At 37.1% G+C, this 27,544-nt stretch overlaps 1 protein-coding gene across 15 annotated transcripts in view; it reads right to left on the bottom strand.

The window, feature by feature from the left end:
- Window positions 1-27,544, bottom strand: part of IQCM (IQ motif containing M) — a 662,550-nt gene that overhangs the window by 534,964 nt on the left and 100,042 nt on the right. For 14 of the 15 annotated variants that reach the window (XR_006201682.1, XR_006201681.1, XR_006201683.1 and 11 more), the window contains one exon: window positions 1,168-1,258. The exons of the other annotated variant lie outside the window; for it this stretch is intronic. Coding sequence is in view for 11 of the 14 variants with exons in the window: in XM_042935333.1 (XP_042791267.1) it covers window positions 1,168-1,258 (91 nt within the window). In the remaining 3 variants the exon portion in view is untranslated. The remainder of the gene's footprint in view (window positions 1-1,167; window positions 1,259-27,544) is intronic. 15 annotated transcript variants of the gene reach the window in all.

The following is a 27,544-nucleotide window of genomic DNA, read 5'->3' as shown; positions in this document are numbered from 1 at the left end:
TTGAAATATACAGAAAATGGTAGATTTTCAAATTAGTTCAGTTAACTTTTCTAGTTATTAAAAGCGTACTTGAAATTCTAAACTATTTGGTTAAATTGGTCTATTTTTAGCAGTTACCACTCTGCTAGATCAACCTGGGTCTTGGTTTAAATTAAGGCCAAAAGCAAATTTTTTTTTAAACTGGTAAATTCCCAATATAATCATTTATTTTCCTTTGCAATTAACATCTTCCCCTACCATGGATAAAACCAAACCCTCAGTATTAGAGCTTTACATAAATTCCACTCTTCCAAATTTGAATATCACATTACACTTATGCCAACAAAGTGTTGACTTCTGAGCATCAATCTCCTAGTGTTAAGCACAGATTGTTGGATAAATGTTGGAAGGTCCATGATATTCTTTATAGCCAGGGAAACATTTTCTCAAATTTTTATTATTTATTACTGTGCTAATTATCCCAAATTTCTGACGATGTTACATAATGAAATAATGTAAAACAAATGACTGAAAAACACATTTAACAGAGCAACATTGATAATCTACAAGTATAAATGTTCCTACAAAATGTGCTGAAGAACCTTTAGAGGTTCTGTAGCCCTAGGGCCAACAGTTATGTACACAATTGTAAAGTTACCTTGAAGATGACCATGCTATTTAATGGAATAATGCGGAAAAGTAACTGACTCATCTCCACACACCTTTGGAAAGCAGAAGCAAATGCCTTCCCTGAAACTATGCTCTACAGGATCAGTCTCACCTTCCGTTAGAAAAAGACTAACTTTAAATTATTAAATTAAAAAAGAAAAATTATAACTTAACTCTGCTCCATAATTGCTGCAGAGGAGTTATTAAAATTCCAAACTTATGTAATATTATCATAAAATATGGCATTTTTCTCAAGAAAGCCACAAATTGGATTTGAGCTTATGCACTGTAAAACCCAGATGGTTAGCTTAACTACTCAGACATCCTCCAGTTCAAAAGTTAATTGAATTGAAAACTAAAATTTTGATAATTGATATGCTTTAAGGGACTCAAGCAGAAGGACAAATTAGGATCCCGCACGACGTGTTAATAGACTTGAGAAACTACAATTGGTCAGGAAGTATTCGCATAGTAGAATAAAACTATACATTTTCTATAGGTTAGGTAATTACACATTACCTGGACTTAACATGGTGCTGATGCTTTTCTTTCTCCATTTTTCTACCCACTGATTCAATATTAGTCACTATTTTACCCAGTTTAACTTGTTCTGGAATTTTAAAAAAAAGAAAAAAACCTTTAATTGTATCCTCTTCGTTTTCAAGTTCTAAGGCGTATTTTGAATTAAATTGCAAATTGCAGATTTTTTAATAACAAGAGGTACAATATTTTTCAAACAAATTACTAACACAAAGATACTCTAAAAACACATTTGAGTGTTTTTTTTTCACCCCACGCTCCTCAGATGTTTTGCAATTACCAAAATTTAGTACTGAAGGTATAGAGTAAATGAAGTGCATATATCAGAAAGGAGATAGCTCCCCAAGAAATGTCTGCAACAGCACAGTACATACAAATGAATACCAAAGCCCCATTTATACATATCAGCATTATTATCACCATTATCGTCATGAGTCTTAGCTTTTATGGAGAGCTTGCTATTTTAAAATAATTTAGCAATCATTAGTTAATGTAAGTAGGAATACTCATCAATTTGATAAAGCAAGACTGATGTCCAAAAAAGGCAAAGTTCTGCTTTAAAAAAAAATTGAGGTTTTAAAGTCTAAAGAGAAATTTACATAAATATTTTTAAATACCTATTCCTTTCTATTTTATATAGATAATAGGACTAATATAGTTTGAAACATTATCACAAAATATTAATTCAATATCTATTAAGCACGTTCTAGCTACCTGCTCAAGTATAAGAAAGATACACTAAAGATACAGGAAACTTATGAAGTGAAACCCTCTGTTTTAAAAAAATTTACAAACTAGTTGGTGTGTCAATACTAACAGAAGAGCACAGTTGACTATCTTATGTTAATTTAGATTTAAAATATATAACACAAATACAAAAATTTTGGAGAAACAGAATCTAACAGAATGTTAAAATTTACTGACTATTTATATACCAGGGATGTTGGTTAGCCTTCCCCATAAATTGTCTCACACTTAAGCCTCAGAACCAGTTTCTGGCGCTTTTGTTTGTTTGTTTTTTGGTGAAGTGCAATGATTACTCTCTTTTACATGGAAGGAGAACAGCTTACCCAAGATCGGGGAAGTTAAAAAGTACAGAGACAGAGCTCCAACTTCTATCCCTCTGACTGTAAGTTCCTTCATCACTACAGCCCCTGCAGCTCAGGGGGCTCCCCTCAGCTGCCTAATGAGGGAAAGAGGACCGTTTCTTTCTTGCTTACTTTGGAGGGTAATAGAGCTCAAAAGACATACTTTATATAAAGACACTAATAGATGGAGAAATAGAGGAAGAAGTAGGGAAGGAATTTATAAGTTTGAGTCTTAAAAATAGAAACATTTAAAAATATTTGCCATATGCTAAATGTGCTAATTCCTATACATGGGTTATCATATTTTACTCTCACAAGCACAATACAAATTAGGTTCTATTATTATCCCCATTTTACAGATGAGGAAAATGAGTCAGAGAAAGAGATTAACTTCCCCAAGGTTATATAGCTAACAGTAGGTAGAGTCAATATTCAAACCCAGGTAGGCAGTCCTTGGAGCCTGCATTGTTGATCAATATGATACTCAATATGCATATTTATTTTATTTCAGTAATATCTACTGAGTGAAAATTGCTATGCTAACTCCTAAAGAGGGGAGATATAAGACACAACAATTAATAAAACATGATTGGCACTTTCAAGGGACAGCATGACTAACAGCAAAAATTATTGCAGAAAAGCAAAGGAGCAAAAGGATAGGGAGGAAAGATCACGAGAACATGTGATCCAGAGATCTAAGGAGTGAATTTTATAGTGATGCTAAAGAAAGTAAGATTGGGTTACTATAATAATTAATAAAGCAAAAGATATGCCCATTTGGGGGGGGGGGTTAAATTCATTTTTTTAGTAATCTCCACACCCAACATGGGGCTTGAACCCACAACCCTGAGATCAAGAGTTGCATGCTCTTCTGAGCCAGCCAGGCGCCCCTATACGCCCATTTTTAATAAAATCTGTTAAAAAACTTCAGGCATAATCCATTTAAATGCTAAACTAAAAGCCTCTACAGTAGCATTTAACTAAATCATGTTAGGACTGCATCCAAAATTTAAAAAAATAAGTATAGTTATATCCCTTTAAAAAGAGGGATTTCTAGAAAGGCAATTAAAGCATATAAAAAATCCAACATTACTTCTAATTAGCTTAATAAACCTTTGGATGGGGAACCAGACTTATTGTATGCCTTTGGGCAAATTATATCATCTCAGAGTTCATAACTATTCCCTTTATGTAAAATCTAGTCTCTAAACCAATTACATCAAACTCAAATTCAGTTCTAGAATGTAAATTATAAATCACCTCTGGTTAGAATAATTGGTAAATAAGAGACAAACAGGGAGACTCGGAGAAGAAAATGCAGGTAAAGCAATAAATTTTTAGGGCTTTTGTAATGAAATCAAACATATGGAACATAAGGCATTGGAACTGCCAAAGGACTCTAGTCCTTAACACTATGTACCATGCTTTCTTCAGAGTTCAGCTGGAATGGACCATTCATTCACCTGGAATCAATCATCCATTTGATTTCCTTCACTTCTGAGTACTTCACCTGTCTCTTCATGGACTCATGTTGCCTTGCCACCTCCAGCTGTTGTGCATGCCCCACAGCTCTTTCTTTGGCTGCCTTCTAACCCTTTACTTGAATGATCTAGCCAATGCCCATGGCTAAATTAATCAACTAAATGTAGATGCCTCACAAAATCTATGTATCTTGCCCAGCCTGCTCTCAAGTGCCAAATTTGAATAACAAACTATCTCTATATATATGTCCCAAGACATCCCAATTAACATTTCTCTCTCACAATTAATGACACTACCATCCATCCATCTACTTGGAAGTTACTTATACTCATTCTTCCTCAGTTTCCTCCTACAATCAGTCATTAAATCCCTTCCATCCTTTCCCAAACATAGGGCCTCAAAACGGACCTTTGTCTTCTCTCCTTTGAAAACTAATACCTTCCTTCCTTGGATTCCTGCCTCCAACCAAAATACCCTCCAATCCATCCTCCTTACTTTCCATGAGTAATCCTTGATTTTCAAGTTAGGGATTTTAAATTATCATTGTCATTTTTTTAACTTTTTAATTCATTATCATGGGTTTTTACTTATTTTTTAATGTTTATTAATTTTTGAGAGAGTGTGTGTGTGCACGTGTGCACAAGCAGGGGAGGGGCAGAGAGAGAGAGGGCGACAGAGGATCAGAAGCAGGCTCTGTGCTGACACCAAACATCGAGATCATGACCTTGAGCCTAAGTCAGACACTTAACCAACTAAGCCACCCAGGTGCACCTCATTGTCATTGTTTTAAAATATAATTTCACTGTAATCAGAGAACATGAAGTATAATTCCAAATTCTTTGAAGTTTATTGATTCCTACTCCATAAAACAGTGTGTAGTCAATTTTTCATAATGTTCCATATTTGTCTGAAAAATATATATCCTCTCATTGTTGTTCTATATTGATCTAATAAGTTGACTTTTTTTTAAGTTTATTTATTTATTTGAGAGAGAGAATGTGTGAGCAGGGGAGGGGCCGGGAGAGAGGGGGAGAGAATCCCAAGCAGGCTCCATGCTCTCAGCGCAGAGCCCAACAGGGGGCTCAAACTCACAAACCTTGAGGTCATGACCTGAGCCAAAACCAAGAGTCACATGCTTAACAGACTGAGCCACCCAGGCACCACAATGAGTTAACCTTCCTAATGTAGTTGTTTAAATCAAATTTTATAACTTTACTGATATGTATACACATATAATTTATCTTTTGCTGGACCATTTGAAAGTAAGCTGAAAACAGTATGACATTTCTCCTTTAAATATTTCATTACATAGCTCCCAAGAACAAGTACATTTCTTACACATTCATAATCCCCACCTAAGGATTTAACATTGATAAAATAATATTATCCAATAAATTGCCTATAAAAATTCCCCTAACTGTCCCCCAAATACCCTTTATAGATGCTTATTTATTTAAATCCAGGATCTAAACAAGGATCATATATATCTCTTAGATCTATTTAAACCTAGAAATTCCCTGTGAATATGGTAGCCACCAGCATATAACTACTGAGTCTTAAAATGTGGCGATTCTAAATTAAGATATACTATATGTATAAATACAGTCTGAATTTCTAAAATTTACTACAAAAATGTAATATTTCAAATTAAAATGTTATAGTAATTAAATACTTAAGTAATATCTTCCTATATTGAACTAAATAAAAATATGTCATTGAAATTAATATCACCTGTTTTTCTTTATCTTTTTCCATGTGGCCACCAAAAAATTTTAAATTGCATCTGTGGTTTGCAATGCTTTTCAACAGGACAGGACTGACCTAAAACATTCCTCCTATTCTTTTTTCATCTTGAAGGCAATCTGAATTCTCCCCATTGTTTCTTTATGACTAGATTAAGACTAAGCATTTTTGACTGGAAGAGTACAGAAGTGTATGGTGTCCTTCCTACACATCCTATTAAAGCTCATCAAAAAGTGTTGCTAAATTTGGGCATTTGATTTGGGTGGCAACTGTCAAATATTTCTATTATGAATGTACATTTTCCTCTTGTAATTAATAAATAATTTCTGGCTGATACTTTGGCTGTTCCAAAATTCTAATTCGGGTGGCTAAAAGCAACCAATCTTAGTTAAGCTAGACCAGTGGAATTTAGTAGGAACCTAGTTTTCTGGAATTTAGAGTTTTAATAATTCAGGTATTGGATACTGTAAAAGGTAATGTGTTCCCCATCACAGGTATTTCCTGGCAGAGACTGGACAGGGACTTTCCAGAAAACATTAATTAAGGAACTTTGTATCATGAAAATAGTTGGGCTAGAAGAATGTTAATGTATCTTCAATGCAGAGATTTAATGATACTAAGAAAGTGCTTCACACAGGTTAAATCCAGATCCTTTTCATTCAAAAAATGAGATTTTAGGTTTTGTATACTGAGTAATTATAAAATGCTTTTTATTTTATTTTATTTTATTTTATTTTATTTTATTTTATTTTATTTTAAATATATGAAATTTATTGTTAAATTGGTTTCCATACAACACCCAGTGCTCATCCCAAAAGATGCCCTCTTCAATACCCATCACCCACCCTCCCTTCCCTCCCACCCCCCATCGGCTCTCAGTTTGTTCTCATATAAAATGTTTTTCTCACCTTTCTCTCTTTTTAGGACCCACTGTTTAAATTATATTCAATCTCATATGAATTAGAATAAAATTTAAAACTTAATGTTGCAAATTTAAAGACAGATTCATTAGTCAAGAATGACAGATTGCAATTTACTGACATTTCACATTCTAGTGTGTGGGCTGGGTGGATGTCATATGATTTTCTACTGTTGGAATTTCTAGCACATGTGTGTTATATAGAATGCCAATTCCTCCCTAGATTGTGAACTCTTTCATGGTCTCTTGAGGACAGGGATTGTGTTTTTATCCAACATCCACTTATTCAATCATTAATTCAACAAATATTTACCAAATGCCTCTAATGTGACAGGCAGTCTGCTAGGCACTGGGGATGCAAGACATAATGTGGGGATTATGAAGGTTATATCCTAGGGAATTCAATAACTAAATAATTAATTACACAAATAATTGAGTACTTCCAATTGCAGTGCTAAAAAAAATCTATTTCCATTATCTCATACATTTAAGACAAGGAATGAAATACATCCTTTCGCTTTTCTAATTAGGAGCCTATTCATGGAGAGTTAAAGGCAAAGATAGAAGCAGAAGCAAGATTTCACTGCTATGAAGGAATAAACTCATTGGAAATAATAAATGTAGACTCTCTTTTTAAAAAGTGTGGTTTGAAGAGGAGGAGAGAGATGAAATGACCATCATGGGGACATAAGTTTGAGAAAGAATGTTTTGGTGTCGATATATTTTTAAGATGAGGAGATTTTAGGATGCTTATAATATTGTAAGAAAGGAAAAAGTGGAGACATAAAAAAAAGAAATAATATGTAATAGACAAGGTAGGTTCCTGGCAAGAAGGAAGGGATGGGATAGAATTTACCCATATTCTAGAGAAAATAGATATATTTTCTTTTCAAGAAGGTAGATAAGGTTTAGGTAGCTATGAATAAGTTTCTAAAGAGTTCACTATCAAGAACTGTATTTTCTCCATGAAGTAGGAAGTGAGATCATTTACTGGGAGAGGGGTGTAGAAGTTTGATAAGGATCTTCAGGAGAGTGGCAAAGATTTGAAATAAACAGTAAGTGTGGTGGGTAAACAAACTGACCAAGTTTAAATAAAAGGTTTTAACTCTGATTACCTCAAACGCAGTCATCATCACAGCTATCACTTCAAAACAAAACAGAACAAAACCTTCTCTTTGCTTTATAGGAAAATGATTAAACTGGCTGTCTACACATAGTTTACACTTCCTCATCCCCACTTCTGATCCACTCCCAGTAAAGGTTGCTCAGACACCATATCAAGGGCACAATGACTTCCATGCTATCACTCCCACTGGACAAATCTCTGTCTGCTTTTTCCTGGGCAGTACACAATGGTTAATAGTAACCCTCCTGTGAAGGGATTACATGACACTTTCTTCTGGTTTTGCTCCTAGGAAAACCAGGCTGCTCATTTTCAATATCTTTTGCTGACTCATCCTCTTTTATCAACCCTCTAAAGGGTTGAGCCTCTATCACAAGCCCTTTTGTATTAATTTCACTTGTTCCTTAGGAAACTTCATCCAGGTCCTTGGACAAATTATGTCCATATACCAATGACTCTAAAACTTTATTGTCTGTACCACATCTGTCCTCAAAATTTCGCTCGTGTATACAGCTGTCTTACATGTGAACTTGCATGTTAATAAGTATCTCTAATATATTTAACAGAACTCTTGATTTTCTCTCCCAAACTGTTCTTTCTTGTATTTCTCATGTCTGTAAATATTATCATACAGCCACCCATTCAAATCAGAATCTCATTAACTATCACTAAGATATATCTCTAATTTGGCCATTTCTCTCCAATTTCACTAATACTACAACAATTGCCAGTATAATACTGCATAGAAAACCAAACCAAAAATCAGTGGATTACAGGTTTAGATTTTTGTTGCTCACAACTCTTCAGCTTGGCCAGAGCAGCTCTGAGTCAGCTGGCTTAGATGGGCCAGGCTGGAGAGTTCAGCTACCTGGGGCACAGTTTTTCATGGCAGATTGTGGAGTATAAGAGGCAAGTTAAACCACCAATACATTTAAAGCTATTGCTTGCATCATGTCTTCTTATCTTCTATTGACCAAAGCAAGCATAGGGCCAATCTCACAATCAGTGGGTCAGGGAAGCGTACTCCAATCCAAGGTAGCAGAGGAAGAGAGTGAATACGTGTTGAACAACATTAGGAGTGAAAAATAGTTTTCTGGTTAGTCTATTTCCCTCTAGCCTCTATTACTTCATTTTACACACAGAGGTCAACACATCTGGTTAAGATGGAATTCTGATCATAACATTTGCCTTAAAACCATTCAATCACTTTCCACCACTCTTAAAACAAAAATCAGCTTCTTGCATTACTTACAGGGCCATACATCATCTGATTCCTGGTCATCTCTCTCACACGATTTCATATCACTATCCTTATTTTCTCTGCCATTACTCTACATCCACAATGGTTTCCTTCCTTTCAGAACCTTCAATGAGTCAATTCCTGTCCCCTCTCAAGGCTTTTCCACTGCCTGGATTTCTTTCATATTGCTGCCAGTGATGTGTTGCAGCTGGTTTATACAGCTTTCAATGGCCGGTTGTTAAATTTTTAGAAATTTTTGTAATCCAGATGTTAAACTATTGGTAGCCTGAAATTAGCCACAGTGGGATATTTACACCATGAAAGTCAAGACATGTTATATCAGGCTTTTTTTTTTCTTTTTCCAGAGTGCTAGTTTACCAGCACACCACTGGTCCTCCTCTCCGTGACATCTCACATCAAATATGAGTTCCTCAGAGATGACTTCAAGACATTTGCATCTAAATATATCCCCACAGTCTATTACATCACTCTGTTTCCTTCATTGTGATCTTTGTGTTTTGTGATTATCTTCTCTATTCATATGCTTTTTGTCAATCCTATCCCAGCAGAATGTAAGCTCCATTTCACAACTATATCATCAGTGTCAAGAAGAGTGGCTGGCATATAATAGATGTTTAATAAAGAATGAATGAATGAATGAATGAATGATTTTTTTCTAGCATATTATTAGCTATTTATGAATTGAGATTTTTTATTCCCTTTCTAACTCATGCATAGCATTATAAATCAGAAGCACAGTAAATGTTAATTGTATAAGTGAAATAATTTATTAATGCATTTACCAGGTACAGATATAATGAATTTTAGTCAGAAAGGGGATATGCTAGACAAGTTGTCTGAATACTTCAGATTTTACTATATATTTTTGTACTCCATTCTCATGTAGGTATTTTTGTCCACAATATGATATCATTCAACTAACAAATGGTAATTGACTACCTCCTTCAGCCATGTGCCAGAGACCATGGAGGTTATAAGAAAATGGGAAAACATCATCACCACTTTCCAAAAGTTTGTATTCTATTAATCACACAATAAAGATAATCATTCATTCATTTGTTGAACAAATCCCTCAAGTGCCTAGCCTAGCATGTATTAGGTACTCAATAAATGCTGAATGAATAAACAAAACCCTGCCAGGAACCAAGAACAGATTGAATTAAATAAAAGAGAATATAAAGTTCTCTGTGATGTCAGAAGAAGAATACTGGAAATTAATACATATTTTGTCAGTACAATTTAACTATACTATGAGACCTCAGTGTGTAAAACAATAATGCAAAATGTACTAAAATAACAAATATATAACTATTTTCAGAAATCTAAAAATATAATGTAATAATAATGAAAAAGAAGACAAAGATTATACAACTCCAATCTCCTATAAAGTTTAAGACAATTTACTCAAGTATAATCAATTCAATATGTACCAGGTACAAATTATTATGTTAACTGATATCCTATTTTAGGAATCTGAATCTCATCCTCTAGGGGGTATACTGCATTATTTATTAGGGATCACACAGAAAAATGATTAAGAGGACAGAGAGACTTGAGGGGGTATAAATTTGAACTTTATCACCAGTGTGACCCTCAGGAAGTTTCATCATATCTCTGAGTTCATCTTCCTCACTTGTAAAATGTGTATGATGATAATAGGTTACCATGAGGATTGGATGAGTAATACATGCAAAGGACTTAGCACAACAACATCTGGTACATAGCCAATGCTCAATACAATTCGTGGTGGTGATGGTTAAAGTAACATGTTATTGATTATAGTCCATACAGGATATGAAGCAGACATGTAACATGTTATAAAGTGAAAGCTATATGTGCTATAATGTGCTAACAAAATACTGTATCAAGTATGTAAACTTTTAGTAATAGCACAACGTATTGAAAACAAAACACAAAGTCGTATTATGCAAAGTAAATATTCCTATGCCTAAAACTTTTCTATCAAGCATTCATTTCTCTCTTATCTAGTCATAAAATACAGCAGTACTCATTAAGCCTTTAGCAAATTAGGTAGCATACACTCTTCCCCCAAAGCAAAATAATGCCAGATATCCCCTACTGAAATAGCTGAATCTCTACCAAGTAAATATCATAGCTAAAGGCTTAACAAAATTGCCCGGAAGAAATGTATTTATATTGATCTTCTTAGGCCACCCTCTCCTACAAAAAATAAAACAACTAAAAAGCCAAACAACAATAAGAACCAAAGATGTGGGTACAGTTAAATGACTCTTACAAATCTGAACCTTCGCTCGGCCTTACCGGGCTCTGGTCCACTTGATGGAAAAATACTGGTGCATATCCCCAGTAAGCCAATCTTGATCTTTCCCTTACACAAAATTAAAACAGGTGGCAGGAGATAATTCTCTATGAATATTTTTACTTTTGTGCACTGTCAGGGCTTTCTGGGCAACAAATTCTGGCACCTGGGTTAGAGGATGCCTGAATGGCAAACAAGCCAAGTAAGTTAAAGGTAGAGACTCAAAAGAGATTTAGGGGCACCTCCCCTGGAGACATTTATTTACATTCCAAAGACTAATAAACAGAGGGACCTTCACTTCACCTCCTTCTATCATTTATAAAGCACTTGTGAGCTTTCTTGCACTCACTCTCGCTCTCTTTCTCCCTCTCTCTCCATTTCTTTCTCTCTCTCTCTCTCTCTCTCTCTGCCTCCCTCCTCTCCCCTCTCCCTCCTCCGCTGTCTCTCTCTGCAGGGAAGAAAGGGCAATTGTGCCAAATGCCCCCAAATAAACTCTAAAATTCACAATTGTAGAGTTCCTCTTCGTGGTACTAACTCCACGGTATATGAGGTACAGGGAAACTGAGGTAAGATGTTCTGAGTAATTAAGTCTATCTCTGATACAGAAATCTCATGTTTCTTATCAAGATAGGTAGATGTGGATGGATGGATGGATGGACGGACATAGATAGCCAGATTGCTAGCTAGCTAGCTAGCTAGCTAGCTAAAGATATAAAACTTAACATAAGCAGGGTTGATGTACTCCTTTCCCTCACAGATGAGCCACATTGAGGGAAGTTAAGGAACTGACTTCCAGATGTGTGAGTGTTTTACCTAGCTCTGTCAGATCACCACCCTTCATACCTGTTCCCCATGCTCCCTCCTCACCATGCAAGGAAGTCCATCTTTGGGTTATGACTCCAAAAACCTTAGCACTATTCTCTTTTAGCTTATAGCTGGGCACCTACTAAACTCTCTAGTTCTAAACCATTCCATTGCAATACCTCTCAAGAGTTTTTGAAAACAACTTGCTACAAACACTCATTCCCTCAGGAAATGCATCATACCAGAGAGTATGAGCCACTTAAAGTGAGCAGTGTGGGCATATGGATTAGCAGACTGAGCTGGCTGGTCCACCACTGGCCTTGGGTAAGACACTTAGCCTCTCTAAGCTTCAGTTTCATCATTCTTAAAATTAGGGAATGATACTTCTGAGTGTTATAAATTAGACTCTAATGTGTTCAGTAAGTTGTCAACTATCTGCATATAAAGCACTGCCTGTATAGGCACTCAGAATAGGGAACTGTTGCTGCTATCATTGATGTGTGTATTGTCTCTTTTGCTTTTTATAAAGACAAAACATAAATTCCTCAGCACTTGCTTTACCTAGCAGGACTCTTGTACTACTAAGGCCATCACCAGAGGGACCCAAGGACCTCATCTTTCTTTCCCATTGTGTCTAATCTAAAGAATACAGGAGACTTGCTAATAACCCCAAATCCCTCTGAACATGCTTCCTAAAAGTGAGGCATAAAAACACACAAACTGAGTCTCAGAAGCAAGTAAATACATCACACTCTAGCACAGGCCCTGAATTCGATCTTGAGAACTCAAAGATCTTATTTGACCCTACCTAGAATACTGTCTCCAGAAACCTGGGAAGGTAGCAGTCGTCATCAGGAGTCGGTGACAGATATAAAGACAAATCAATGTAAAGCTAATTAAATTCACATGTTAGGGAACAAAATACAAGCATTCATGGAGAAACCTAAAATACCACAGCCCTTAATCATAACCATTTAGTAACCTTGACATGGCAAGGAGGGTATTCATTTATAATCTTATCCCTCACAGCAGATATTCCTGGGGTGAGAAGGGTGTAATTACTAGAGCAGGACTGCTAAACATAGAAGGTGGTAGCTTTAGGCATTAGGGAGTGTTTGCAAATGGAGATTGCTTTATTTATTAATTTCTGAAGCATAAATCATGCTGCATCTTGCAATGGTGTTGTCATTTCTCTTGCATGCACACACTGAATTACTGAGCAGTGCTATGCAATGTGTCTCACACACGCTGGCACTTCCATTTCATACTTCACAGTTTTAGTGTCACTTTGAGGTTTGAAATGTTTCACAGTTATTTGCTATATGTGGGTGCCAAAAAAAAAAAAGTCAGCCTATATCACTGAAAAAGATGCTGCAAGAATAGAAAATGGTTAGAGTCAGATGGGAATGTTTGTCCCATTAACATTCAGAACTTTATCAAGAATCAATTTACTTTTTATCAAAATCTAATTTATGCTTTACAGATGCATGGGAGCATACAATTATTTTGCTCACCACATACACTTCTCACAAAGTTAAATATAAACTTTTATTGATATAGATAAGATTCTATAATTAGGAAATTGAAAACACCATACATATTTTCTAGCCTACAACTTGTCCATATGCTCTAACATAACAAACCCCAAATCCTCAATCCAGTCACCTGATCTAATCCAGTGTAAATATTGAGTGAATTTCTATGTATATATCTTGACACATGTTTCAGTTTAATGTGCTGAAGTCAATCTATTTAAATAAAGATAGAATGGCTTATATCTGCCATAAATATAAATGTGTTAAGACAGATCATACACTGAACAATATATGGATCGACATCGACAAATAATGACAGGCGTTTTACTATCAATTCTTGTAAAGCGCTACCACACCTGATGACGTCCTATTTCTGCCTATATACTTTTACTGACGACTCCCTTACTTTTACACGTACCCCCAGTATTCTGGCATATGACCACCCACATACCACATGTATATTTTTATTAACATAACCTGTCTAGTTGTCAACCACAAAACTGAATAAACAAATAAATAATAAACATGTTAAGACACAAACAAAAAAGGAAGCTTTTCACACGAGAAGTGTCTAGAATAAGCACTTGGCAGAAATCAAGCACTAAGTAAAGATGTGTCCTCTTCTTCTCCTTGTCTTTCTAACTGCACAAGATGTCTCCTCAAGCTTAAATGTCTGGTTTGTTTCATTACAAATAGATTCCGAGAGCCTGGTAAGCATGAGAAGAAAGCAAAAAGAGAAGTAAGCAAATACAGATGGAAACTCAAGTAGTGACATGTTTGGGTATGCTCTGAATACTGTTTAAGAGATTTTTTCTCCTCCTAAGAAGAGGAGTTTAGGCCTATCTGAAAGATTATAATTAATTGCTAGAATGTAGGAGAGTAACTTTTCCATATAGCCCTTAACAGAGAAACAGATGATGTCAGAGAAAATAATACTGACTTGTTGCCAGCACTACAAAGAGTCCAAAGGGCTATTCTAGTTGCAAATATTCCAACAAGAATCCAGAGTAATCCTGAAACTGGGTATTCGGAGATAAGACCAAGCTCCACAAAATGGACAACGGGCGCAAGAAAAGCTCGTTACCACAGAATGCTAGCATCGGTCTGCTTTGTGTTCCCAACTTAAACTCTACCTTGGCAACGCCACACTAAAAATGCAAAACTGTGTGTATTTGCCATATTTTATATTTGCAACTTTCTAAATGTATGTACAATTAAATGAATAGCAGCAACAACAAAACTTAAAACATACAACTTCTTTATCATAGAATAAAAGTGGCTACTAGAAAGCAATAATATCACACTATTTAAAAGGTTTTGATTCCACTTGGTTACCTCTGTTAGCTACATATAATGGATATTCTGACCCAGGATTTACCATTGCCCCAAAGTACTGACATTGTACCAAACTGCCTCATGAAATTAACAAAAGAGGTCTCACAATGAATCAATTGCAACTCACGTTAAAATTAACACTTCCTAGTGGCATGTTTAGAAATAGGTGGGGAGAAGAGGTGGAAGAAATGGATCAGAAAATACCTGCAGAACTTTTCAAGTATCACAAATTCCTTAAAAAGATAGGCAAGTATTGGTTTAGACAATAGGCCAAGGCCTCGACTGTGGTTTCTAAAGAGACTGACTGGGCCTTCAGTCAATCATGTTTTTGCTTTACACTTTATTTAGTTATAAACATGTCTTGTGTCAAACTTTCTGTCACATGCTGTGGGGTTAACAAAAGTGACAAAATATATGGTCTGAGTGATCATCAGAATTAGAGAACACCTTATACAGAATAAGAAATAATTTTATTTAGAAAGTAATAATTCAGAGTTTACTTGAGCATGTCAAGGGAAAAAATGATTACCGTTAAAGGGAAAGTCAGGCTAATGGTTAACTATTGAGTAGCTGAAGCAGTTCTGATTAAAATGTTAGAATATGAGGGGCGCCAGGGTGGCTCAGTCATTTGAGCATCCAACTCGATATCGGTTCAGGTCATGGTCTCGTGGTCGTGGGATTTAGCCTTGGGTTGGGATAGAGCCCTGTGTTGGGACTGTGGGACTGAGCCCCATGTCAGGCTCCACACTCAGTGTGGGGGATTCTCTCTCTCCCTCTCTCTGCCCCTCCCCCATTCGTACGTACATGCGTTCTCTCTCAAAATAAAATAAATATTTAAAATGTTAGCATATGAGAGAATTAATTCATAAGATTCTAACATTCTCTAGAACCCTTTCTCTATTTCACACCACCACACGTTACTCCATAAGCTGAGAGTGTCTTTCTCATGTATAAGCACAAGACAGACATATTCCCAAATGCATGGTATTTGTGAAGAATGTGCAAAGCTGGAGAAGTCTCCAGTCTTCCAGTCTTTTTCGCACTCTACTATCAGTACAAAAACATTTTATCAGGGGTTCCAATCTATGTATAGTTGTTTATCTATAAATTACACTGACATTCTGCTTTATTAACTGTGTACATTATAAAACAAAAAATAGACATTTTAATCAGAAGATACAGAAAAATATCAACAGAAACTTCTTACATAACCAGGTATCACATTGCTTAACCCTTGGAATAAGCATTCCCTACTATAATATCAATGGATCAGAGTAGGGGTTGGCAAAAACCAGAGCCACGGGCAAATTCAGCTCATTACCTATTTCTGTAAATAAACTTTTATTGGAACACAGGCACAATCACTTGTTTACCTACTATCTATGGCCACTTTCGTGTTACAAAAGCAGAGTTGAATAATTGCGACAGGCAACACATGGGCCACCAAGCCAAATATTTTTACTATTATCTGACCTTTTACAAAAACAGTTTGCCCTGCCCCCCTGCCCCATCAGGATTAATTTTGAAGTATCTAAGGATGGAGAGTTCTACAGATACAGCAATAAGACGGAGCATCTGAAATGGAGAAAAAGAAAAAGGCAGAAGTGACGAATCGGCTAGGGAGGGCAACCAAGTTGCAACACAGACAAACGAGAAGAATTCCCTACCAGAATAAAACTGACCGCAGCATCAGAGAGTATGAACGCAGAACTTAAATACTGGTGAAAACAAAACATAAATCAAAGGTATAGAGGAACAGTTTATTTTTTAAAACTGGTATTTCTTACAATACCTCCACGAAGGTAGGTAACTTCTATCTCAGCACAACTTTGGTTGGCATACCTTTCATATCTATGTCAGCACTTGCCACAAACTTCAGATTAGGGGCCCACAAAATATTTAGGATATCAATGGTTAAAAAGTTTGGTTTAACATGAAGAACGAATAGCACAAATTCCAATTCAAATCTCTCTCACACACACACGCACACACATAATTCTAGTCCTCGCATCCTCTAGCAAATATCATAATATTCCCTTAGCTGTGACAGGGGGTTCTCTTAAATATGCTACTAAAGATAATTGTTGGAATATGGAGAGTGAAGGCATTCATGTCCCCCATAATCTCCTTCCTTTACGAAGCTTTCTTAAAGTCAATGCCAAAGATCCTACCATTTATTTATTCTGCAATAGTAGTTTTGACTTTCCCAACTAGAGAGGACAGAAATGACAAAATAAAGATACCTGCTGTGTTTTAGTATGCCACATGTCTCTTAGAATGGGCCTGTGGTAATACACCCAATAAATAATTATTGATTGATTCCTGAGAGGTTATCTGCAAAATGTGTTGTTCCATCTTATCGCTTTTATTATAAAACTGAATACTCTTTTTAAAAAAAATGTTTCAGGATGAAGTGGAAAGAGCACTGGACTAAGTGTCTTAGAAATTTAGTTCTAGTCACAGTTGGTGTGACAAACTAGCTTTGTCACACACTGACTTGAGCAAGTCACTTTATCACTTTTGTTTCTCTCTCAGCATAATGATGGGTTAGAGCAGCTGACAACTAATACCTTAATATTTAGCTCTAAAAACCCTGTGACAAGATCACATTTAAAGATACAGCAAATCATTTGAAACCATGTTATTCAGGTCAGGTGTTATAAAATGGCAGCTGGAGAGCTGAATCCAGACACAGATTTGGCCGGGGTTGGGGGGCGTGGGGAGAGGTTTCAATGTTCAAGGTATTGAATCAGAGTGTATCTGGATGGGTGTGCTTTCTCTAGCTTGCCATAGACACTATTCCTCCCATTGATCACACTGGCTATTTTATAGTTACCTGCTGATCTCAGAAGGGCATTTAAGTTTGTACCCCATGACTTAAAGCAATTATAATTCTGTTGTTATTTCAATACCTAGAATGATGAAAAACAGAAGTACTATTGTTACCGAACAGAACTTTAGAACACATAATGAGAAGGTACTAAGCTCCCAATATCCTTGAGTTCTTCTTTGCTCAGAAGGCAATGTAGAGTGTAGTGACAAAAAACTCTGAATTTTAGATTCAAAAAAATCTTGGTTTCGGCTCTTCTGTTTACCACTAATAAGACCTTTGACCTTGGGTGGCAATTCTTTGGGGCTCTCTGGACCTCTGCTTTCTTACTGGTAAAATGGAGGTGGGGAGGTTAGACTAAATTGTGGCTGATGTACATTTTATCTCTGCAATTCTGCAATTCTATGAACAATTTCATTGTTTTGACCTTATTTCCTAGAACTTTGAGGAAGCTACAGCCCTTTAGAAATAAACAGATTTATCTAAGCTAAAAGGAGGAAAAGATGCAGGAACACTCTAGTCTGATAAAATCAAAATGCAGCAATAGAAGAAAAGGAGGAGTCATTTCCTGCAATGTACACAGCAGTAAATAAAATAATGGAGAAGCCCTCACTAAAACACACAGCCAACAAAGCCTAAAAATTCTTTAGCAGTAATACAAAAACAGGCCAATGGTAATAACATTAGACTATGAATTAAAAATACTGCATTGTAGTCCCTGCTGTGCCACTTATTTGTGACTTTAGCTTCTTATTTAAACACATTGAGCCTCAAATTCCTTATTTGCCAAAAGGAGGGAATGATAGTGCTTTGAAACTACAAATATATGTGCATAGAATTTATACAAGTTACAATAGACACATATTGTTGGTAAGATAATCATCTAGAGTTCCTAAAGGTTAGAAGAGGCAATCTGCCATGGGTCCTAAACACACTGAAAATCATACTGGGTGACAAGAATGCCAGGTTCTGGCTGTTCTTTGCTCTTTACTCAGACTGTTTCTCAGGGTTGTGTTTGCAGCAAGCCAACCTTGAGGAGTGAGGTAATGCCTCTCCCAAGACAGACAGCATGCTTCCTCTAAAAGCCATAGATTCCCTCAAGCTCACATCTCTCAGCTGTAACCCAAACCCACCATGGGAATGGCAGCCCTCCATGTGGCTCTCATGGGACTTGAGGGGAAGGGGAAGAGACGTGGACATGAAGCTCAGCTTGCATGCTCTAATTTGAGTAATGAAGTCCTTATCTCTCTCTGACAGGTCCTGATTCTGTCTTCTGCCTATATCCATGAAACTGTATCAGGCTAATTTTTAGCTTGTAAATAGGGAGAAATCCCAGACCTTTCAGAGACCTTATGAAAATGCTTGAAAATCCATGATTGCTGTATGAACACAAATTAGAATATTTCATATACATTTCATTTCCTTTTCTTAATAGAAATCTAAGGTAAGTTTATTGTCTACTCTTATGAATAAAGAGTTCTATATTTTAATCTACAACCAGGAAGAGAATTTGTGTGGCGTTTGTGATCTTCCTTATTCCTTATCGCACAAACTGTCCTCTGTTAAGTAATTTACTACACTACCATCAACATCCCATCCCGCCAACCACTCAACATTATTGATGACAAATGCCAGCACCTCACCTCTTCTTTCCTTGGTCAGAATTTTCCTGCCCTCAAAAGCTAAGATCTTTTAGCCTGACTACTAAGGTCCTGATCCGAGCTAATCCCAGATCTGCCACGCTAATTACAAAGCAAGTTATTGTAATGGTATCCAGCACCAACACCCAAAATATATCCTTTTTGTGGAAACTTTACAAATGATACTTCTGTGCCTTAATTGCACTTGAAATTGTTACAGAAAAAAATAGGTATAGCTGAAAAGACTGTAAAATTGCTTAGGATTGTAGACAAGAACTTGGAGATTTAAGTGCCACCTCTACTATATTTTGTCAGAATGTAAATATAATTGCAGGTGCTCAGAAAAAAAAAAAAAAAAGACAAGTATACCAATAAAAATCTTACATGCTGAACGCCAGGAAAGCAATAACACTTCTATTATAAGCCATTTTATGTGATAATTGCCTTTTGAGAAATAGGGATAGGGATATTATCACTAACAAAAAGGCTTTAAGGAAATGCAAATTCCTGATTAGGATCATTTTCAAGTGAGGTAAACAGCCATTTGTAAACGATTATTTCTTTCTCTGTTTTCTCACCAGCTCTTAGCTTTCCTCACATTTTATACCATCACTTGTTTTAGGTAAAATATTTCAAACACCTTGACATACTTTCTCACCTTGCATTAGGAGTCCTATTTTTCCTGTGCCTAAAACTAAGTCTATGCGAACGGACAGAGGATGTTCGCCAAACCACGATATGCTGTTTGTCCTCAAATGGATTTGGCAGTCTTCTTGTTGTTTATCTACACAGACTTGCCAATGGCATTAAACCACCAGACAGAACAGGAATCTGACTCATCTGCGGCGAATCACAAGGCTCGAGGCTGTAAAGCTGACCAGTTTTGTGACTGGTTGCAGACACAGAAACCAAGGTGAAACAGAGGATGGAACCTGGCCCCACTCCTAATTAAGACACTTCTGCTAAAACCCTATTTCCCAGTACACTTGATGCCAACAACATTTGTCACAGTTGCTCCCTGGCAGTTTATTAAGTAGTTAACGTTTTATTAAGTCTTGAAAACCACATGATACACGAAATTCTAAAACTTAGACGATACACTTGGGCACCAACATAGCTTGGCACCAACATAGCTCGAACACATTTACGTAAAACTAGAACATTAGTTTTCAAATAACTGCCAGGTGAATGGATCATACTAAGCTTTAGATGCCCTACCCAGTGTAATGTTTGAATGTGATCTGTTGACTGAGGAGGAGAGGGAACACAGACAACCCACTCAGATTTCCAGGAAAATTTTCTTTTTGCAAAAGCGCTTTGTAACTGCTTTGTAATAAGACAGCCATCGGCTCTTTTGTATCAGCATGTACATTCTTTTCTTATGTTAGTCTTTCAATGAGCCTTTAATAATGTACCTGGTATTTTATAGTTTATATTTTCGCATAGAAATCTTATTTGATCCTCACAGCGATCTAGTCAGCAGGTATTTTTATCATTGTCATCTAAAAAAATAGGAAACTGAGCATGCAATCAATGTGTTAAATAATTTCACCAAGATCATGTAGGAAGAGAACGAGACCTTGATTTTTTTGTTTTCTTTCTGAAACTCAGATTCTTCCCCAAGCAGATGCAGATTAGACTCCCATTATCATCCATGGACAGACCATCATTCTGGACTACGTTCAGAGTACGGAAGCGCCATGGCGAAGTCTTCTTGTCCCACCCTCTCAGACCACTGAAGCTGCTCCTTTAAGCAGTGCAAATATTTCCTCATGGACAGGATGTTCATATCAGAGCTACAAACACAGTAACAAATCTAGGAAGATGTGAAATTCACTCTAGGTGTTAAGAGAATAAAATTTGGAGGCCAACCACCAAAAGAGTACAGCCTCTAGTTACAGTGACAATCAAGATTCGAAAAACATTCCTTTGTCAAGGAGGAAGAGAGACCCAGATCTGTAGATCTGGACAATTAAAATGTCTGTAGGAAACAAATGATTAGAAAAAGTGTACACTCATTTGATTTTACTGCTTATGCCATAAAACTTAAAACTTTTTTCCAAATGTAATTATGCCTATAAGTAAATGAAATCAGCTGCGAAAGGCAGATTTGAGCAAACTGGGGTTTCAGCTATTGTGATTTTTTTTCTTTAAACAAGGCAAAGGCACTATGTACAAATTAAAATCAGCCTTCATTTAAAAGCCAGGCAAAGAAATGCCTTGGGCAGTATAAACCCCATGTCTGGTGGTTCTAGCATTGGGTCCTAGAATTATAAGCATTATAGTGTCATTGCTGAGTTCTAACTACTCACATAACAATTTTACCTAAGAAACTGTCTAGGAACATCAAAAACACCTTCATAGCCATTTTGGGCAGTTCATTATTGTTGACCCAGCCAAGTAATCACGCCTTCAACTCTTTTACAGAGACAGTCAATCCTTCCCCATATTCTGGCTGCTCCTCCCACTCAAGGAATCCATCTGTGCTTTCATTGATGAATGTGGTATTGTTAGAAAGGATTTTCTAGGTAGATGTAGAAACAGTCACCATTTTCACAATAAAAAGAGGAAGAAAAAAAAAAGCAACTGCCAAAGCTCATCCCAAAGCTAATATTCTCACCTTTAAAATATCTGTGTAACATGAGCTGTCTTTTCATTTTTACTAGCAAAAATAGATTCATTTCCTGGAATTTCTTGAGTCCTCTAATACACAGCACAATATATCCCTCAGATGTCATTTCTTTTTCTGGTGAAATTTCTAAAATGCATCAGGTCTCTGTGGCTTTGGTCAGACAGGAAGGTGAACCCCGCAGCAATACTGGAATATTTTGCTCCTGATCCATAGAATCAGTGCTAAATTACCTAATGGTTTCCACTGGCATTCTTTGTCTTCATCCACAGGATGCCTCTGTAAGGACCTATTGAAAATGATGCTGCCCCTTGGGAACATCTTTGGAATACCAGGAAAGCCTACAATTGCTACCGGACATAAATGACAATGGCATAATTTTCATTATTATCTAAGATGAATTTGGGCACTTTAAATGTCACCCATCTTCTGAAAGATCATAACTCTGCATGAAAATACAATAGCTTTCCAAAGCAACAAAGAACAGATCAGTTTAATGAGGCAAATTGAGATACAGAGAAGAAAAGTGACTCACTCAAGGTATACAAGAAATTAGGAGATTTAGCACCACTTCCATGCTCCCAGAGCACTTGGGAGACCCTCATTCCTCCAAGCACCCTAAATTGCTCCTGATGCCACTGAGAAAGAGGATGCACGAGTGGAAAGAATGCAAGCTTTAGAGTCAGAAAGACCTCAGTCCTGGTTCTGCCATTTGCTATCCATGACAACAGCATGGGCACTGTCTCTCTCTGTGCCTGTTTTCTTAACTATACAATGCAACTAATGACGTGTCTATCTTGCAAGACACTGGATAATGCATGGCTTAATACAGTGTCTAATAAGTAGTAGATGCTCAATATATGTCGTTTCTTAGCTCCTCTGTTCTGTCCCCCATTATTTGGCTTCCAAAAGAAGAAGAGTGGAAACATTTTCAATTTCTTAACACCAAAAATTAGCCTCTAGAGATAGAGGTTTCCAAACTTTCATCAAGAAATAAAAAAGCAAAGGTCATTTATTTACCACGCTACAACCTCATATCTCAGTCTGTTTATAAATGCCACTTAAAGGCCACACTTAGTGGTTTAGTGTAGCTGGAAACCAAGAATTTAAGTAGAAAGTGCCATCAATTTAATCACACTGAAGTACTTAAAAGCACCTATTAAATATGCAATGATAACACATTATATGTCTTCATGAATGTCTCTACAGTGACTGCATGGAACACTTCTTAGATCCATCCTAAGTATAGTCAGAGTACTCATTGGACTTCTGGAATAGTTTTTTAAAAAATAAAGTGTCTCTAAAATAATGTTTTGATTCATTAAGTGCAATGGGATCAAAACCAGATGGACTTGGCAGCAGACTTGTTCCCCTGGTTCTCAGGCTGTTTCAGAGCAGTGCCAGCTCAGAGAGGAGATGATCAATGTCACACATTCCACACTTCAGGCACTAATAGATCCTTGGCTCCAGGTTTCCCAGTGTTCAGACGGAATGCCAGAACACACGTGCTGTGACAGAATCATTTTGGAAGCATCCATGCAGACCAGAGAAATGAATAACTGCTTTGGGCACTGAATAGCTCGGGCACCAGCTGTTTCACACTGGACAGTGATTAGGATCGATCTCTTTATTCTGTACAGTAACTGTCACACTTCACAAACACACACACATACACATTAGGTCTTCCTAAGGTGTAACAGGGATCAGCACGTTGTAACAGAAGTATCAACTCAATGGTAAGTGGAATTGTTTGAAAAACCACCAGGCTTGCCTAGAGCTGGTTGGTGAGTTACACTTGCACTCATACTTACACCTTTCATCCCATTATCCAACAAATGTGTATGGACTACTCCTCAGGTTCTAAATGAGCCCATCTTTCTGCTTTTCAGGCACTGAGAATATAAAAGCAAACAAGAGAAATAAAATCCCTGCCATTCCCACTAGTGGGCTTACTTTTTAATGTGAATTACAGATCAGTTCATAGGCAAACCACTCCGATGGGAGATGTTCTTGGAGCTATCAATTGGAGGAATACCTAACACTCCTCTAAAATGATAATAAGAACACTGTCCACTCATCTTGGAAGACTTTTGATGACTTACAGAGCCTAATTAATCAGGATCTCTGCAGTAGAAAGCTATGAAGAAAGATTTTTTATTTTAAAGTTGGTTGGTCTCGGGGAGCCTGGGTGGCTCAGTCAGTTAAGCATCCGGCTCAGGTCATTATCCCACAGTTCATGAGTTGGAGCCCCATGTCAGGCTCTGCGCTGACAGTGCAGACCTGCTTGGGATTCTCTCTTGCCCCCTCTCTCTCTCTGCCCCTCCTGCTCTCTCTCTCTCAAAATAAATAAACTTTTAAAATAATAAATAAATAAATAAAATTGGTTGGTCTGAAAAGTAACTTACCTTGGTATATTCTGATACAAATTAACTAAATCAGGGTTGTAAGTGGCCTCACCAGAAGAAATTGAAAGAAGTTTATAAAGATATTCACTGGCCAACGTTTGCGCATAGTCATAGTAACTAGCAAAATAACCAATATTAACTAGATTATAGAATTATCTTCTATTGCACTTCTGCTAAAACCGAAGATAAAATTACAATAGCAAACAAAATATGTTCCTTTAACTGCAAGAATATTTTTGCTTAATACAACAAGTCCTGCTTTTCTCTATCTGATCCCCTCCCCCCATAGAAAGATGACTTCTTTGGGGTTGTCTGCCCCATGCAGTCCCCTTCTCCCAAACCACTTTCTCGTCTATTGTCTCCACTAAGAGGTTGGGCCTAAATGGCCATAATGGTACCTTACCACCATCGCTTCTGCCCTGACTGTGGCTTTGGGATCACCTAACCAAACCTAGGTCTATCATATTGCTCTCCCAGAAATAGGAGCTTTAAGAAAATGAGTTAGATGTGTAGTGTAAACCCAAAACTTCATGTGGGCTTAGGCCATGAGGCAACCATGTTGGTCTGTGTGTCTGATGAAAAGGAGAAGAGACTTAACTGTGAGGAAAACCAGAGGAAACAGTCCCACTGGGAGAAGCAGGAGGAGAGACCAACTGGTCCTCAACAGCCTGAGAGGGCACCTCAGTTTCTGCTAGGCTCTCAGTTCTTACGAGACTCAGCTGTATTTTATGTTCCCATTCCTTGCATTTAGCGAGGTCTGAAACTTGAAATACATTCCCTTTACTTGAGCTAGCCTGAGGTGGGGTCTTTGTCCTGTGCACCCCACAAACATATAAGGACAGGTGCAATTGCCAATTAAAATTTGACTCAGAATGACCTTTTATCACCCTCCTTCCATGCTGATAGTCAACTTTTTCTCTGAATTCATTCATAAACATTTATTGAGTATCTGTCAGGCTGAGGTATGGGTTATAAAACACTGAAAGAAACTACTGTCGACCCTCAAGGAACCACTGTGTCCCTGTTCACACCCTGATGTGAACCAATCAGCCGGCACTTGAGCTCCGTTTGAAGCATCTGACTCTCTAATCACCGATTTCTACTTATTTAGGTTATTCCTCATTGCCAACAATTTTTGACCCCTACCAGGACCTATTATTCACTGATACTACCACCTTCCCACACTCCCTTGCCATCTTTATAACTTAGCCAGTTGCAATTCCAAGTCCGTCCCCATGCTCATTCTCTCACAGACCCTCAGCTCTTTTGACCCTCCTGCATTTTGTCATGTTCATTTGTGAAAACACAAAACCCTACTTGAATCTACATCTCCACCTCTTGTGTGGTATTTGCACCCTGCATGATTGATGTGAGAGTAGGAAACAAAAACATGATTGGCCTCATTTCACATTCATGAACGAGAACCCAAGTGGGCCTAATGTATCCAGTAGTCACAACACAATTCCTTAGTCCATTCATTCTCCCCTCTCTGTTTCACATTTTTCTACTCTCTCTTCAAACCTTCAACACTTCCCCGACCATACTTTCAGCTGATATCCTTGCTTTCAATTTCACTGAGAAAACAAAAGCAATCAAAAGACACCACTGGGGGCACCTGGGTGGCTCAGTCAGTTGGGCGCTTCGACTCAAGTCATGATCTCACAGTTCGTAGGTTTGAGCCCCACCTCAGGCTCTGTGCTGACAGCTCAGATCCTAGAGCCTGCTTTGGATTCTGTGTCTCCCTCTCTCTGACCATCCCCTGCTCTGTCTCTGTCTCTGTCTCTCTTGGAAATAAACATTAAAAAAAAAAAAAAGACACCACCAAAGCTATCCTCCTGACCACATCTGTACCCATTCACTCTCTGCCTTTCCTTATTGCCAGTGAAAATACCCACGTTCCGATCTAAGGCCAACCCCTCTATGTGTCCAACAGTTCTCCTCTACTCTCACCTTCTCAAGGACACTGCCCCAATAATTCCCTGCTCCTTGCTTTATTATAATTTTTTCCTCTTCTCTTGAATGTTCTGATCAGAAATGTTGTAATTTCTTTCATCTTAAAACAAACAAGTAAACAAAAATACTACTCTCTTGATCTCACCTCCCCCAATAAGCACCCAGTTTCTGTTCTCCTTTATAATAGAATTCCTTGAAATAACTCTTATACTTGTCTCATTTCTCTCTTCCCATTCTCTTTTGAATTGGACACGCTACTGAAACAGTGGGTGTTAAGGTCAACATTGACCTCCACATTGTTAATCCAATGTCAGTTTTCGGTCCTCACCTTACTTGATCTATAAACAGAATTTGACAGTTAATCACTCCCTTCTTGAAACACCCTCTTCACTCAGTTTTCAGCATATCCCAGTGTCCTTTTTGAGGTTTGTTTGCTTGTTTTTTTTTTCCTTCCTCATTTGCTGTTGCTTTTTCAGTCATCTTTGCTAGGTTCTCATAGACTTCTTAACTCACTCCTATGATATATCATATAGCCTTAGAGCATTAAATACGGTCTATAAGCTGAGGTATCCCAAAGTGATATCTGAGCCTATTCCTCTGCCATGAACTCCAAATCCAGATACCAACTTTCTATTCAATATCTCCACCTAGATGTGTAACTGATATCTGATTTTATATGACTAAATTTAAATGACTGAATTTCTGGTCATAAGACTCAAATCTGTTCTTCCCATAGACTTCTCCATCTTGCTAAATGGTGACTCTACCCTCACGAACTTGGGACAAAAGCATTTATGTTTCAGGTTTGTTTTGAAGTAGAACCTTCAATAGGAATTGGTGATGAACTGCTCATCTCTGACTCTTTTCTCTCCAAAAACATCCAGTAATCAACTCATCAGCAAATCTTATTGAAGGTTCCCAAAGCCTAAATACTTGCTATCACCCTAATCCAAATTACCATTTTACTATTTCTGTTTTATGACAGTAGCTTCTGATTTTCCTGCTTAACTTTGGGCCTCCACTGGTAGTGAATCCAGGTATTTTAGGGACTAAAAATTATAAAATTTGTGGGGACATACTAAAGAAAGTGTCTGTAAAAGCATAAATACAAAATGAGGTGTGAACGTGAATATTTAGAATTAGAGAAGGTTATCACCATAAATAACAAATTCTTAAAGCTGAAAAGTAATCACAACATCATAAAATCCAGATAAATAACAGTATTTTTGTTAATTACCTACCAGAGATACCTCTGTAATACATTTTGCCTCCTTTTTTGGCTCTGTATTCCTTGATTACTGCTTCATATAACAAAAATTTCTTATTTT

Source organism: Panthera leo, chromosome B1 (assembly GCF_018350215.1).
Source record: "Panthera leo isolate Ple1 chromosome B1, P.leo_Ple1_pat1.1, whole genome shotgun sequence".
Classification (NCBI taxonomy): domain Eukaryota; kingdom Metazoa; phylum Chordata; class Mammalia; order Carnivora; family Felidae; genus Panthera; species Panthera leo.
The sequence above is the reverse complement of the archived record's forward strand: the minus strand, read 5'-3'. Positions and strand labels throughout refer to the sequence as shown.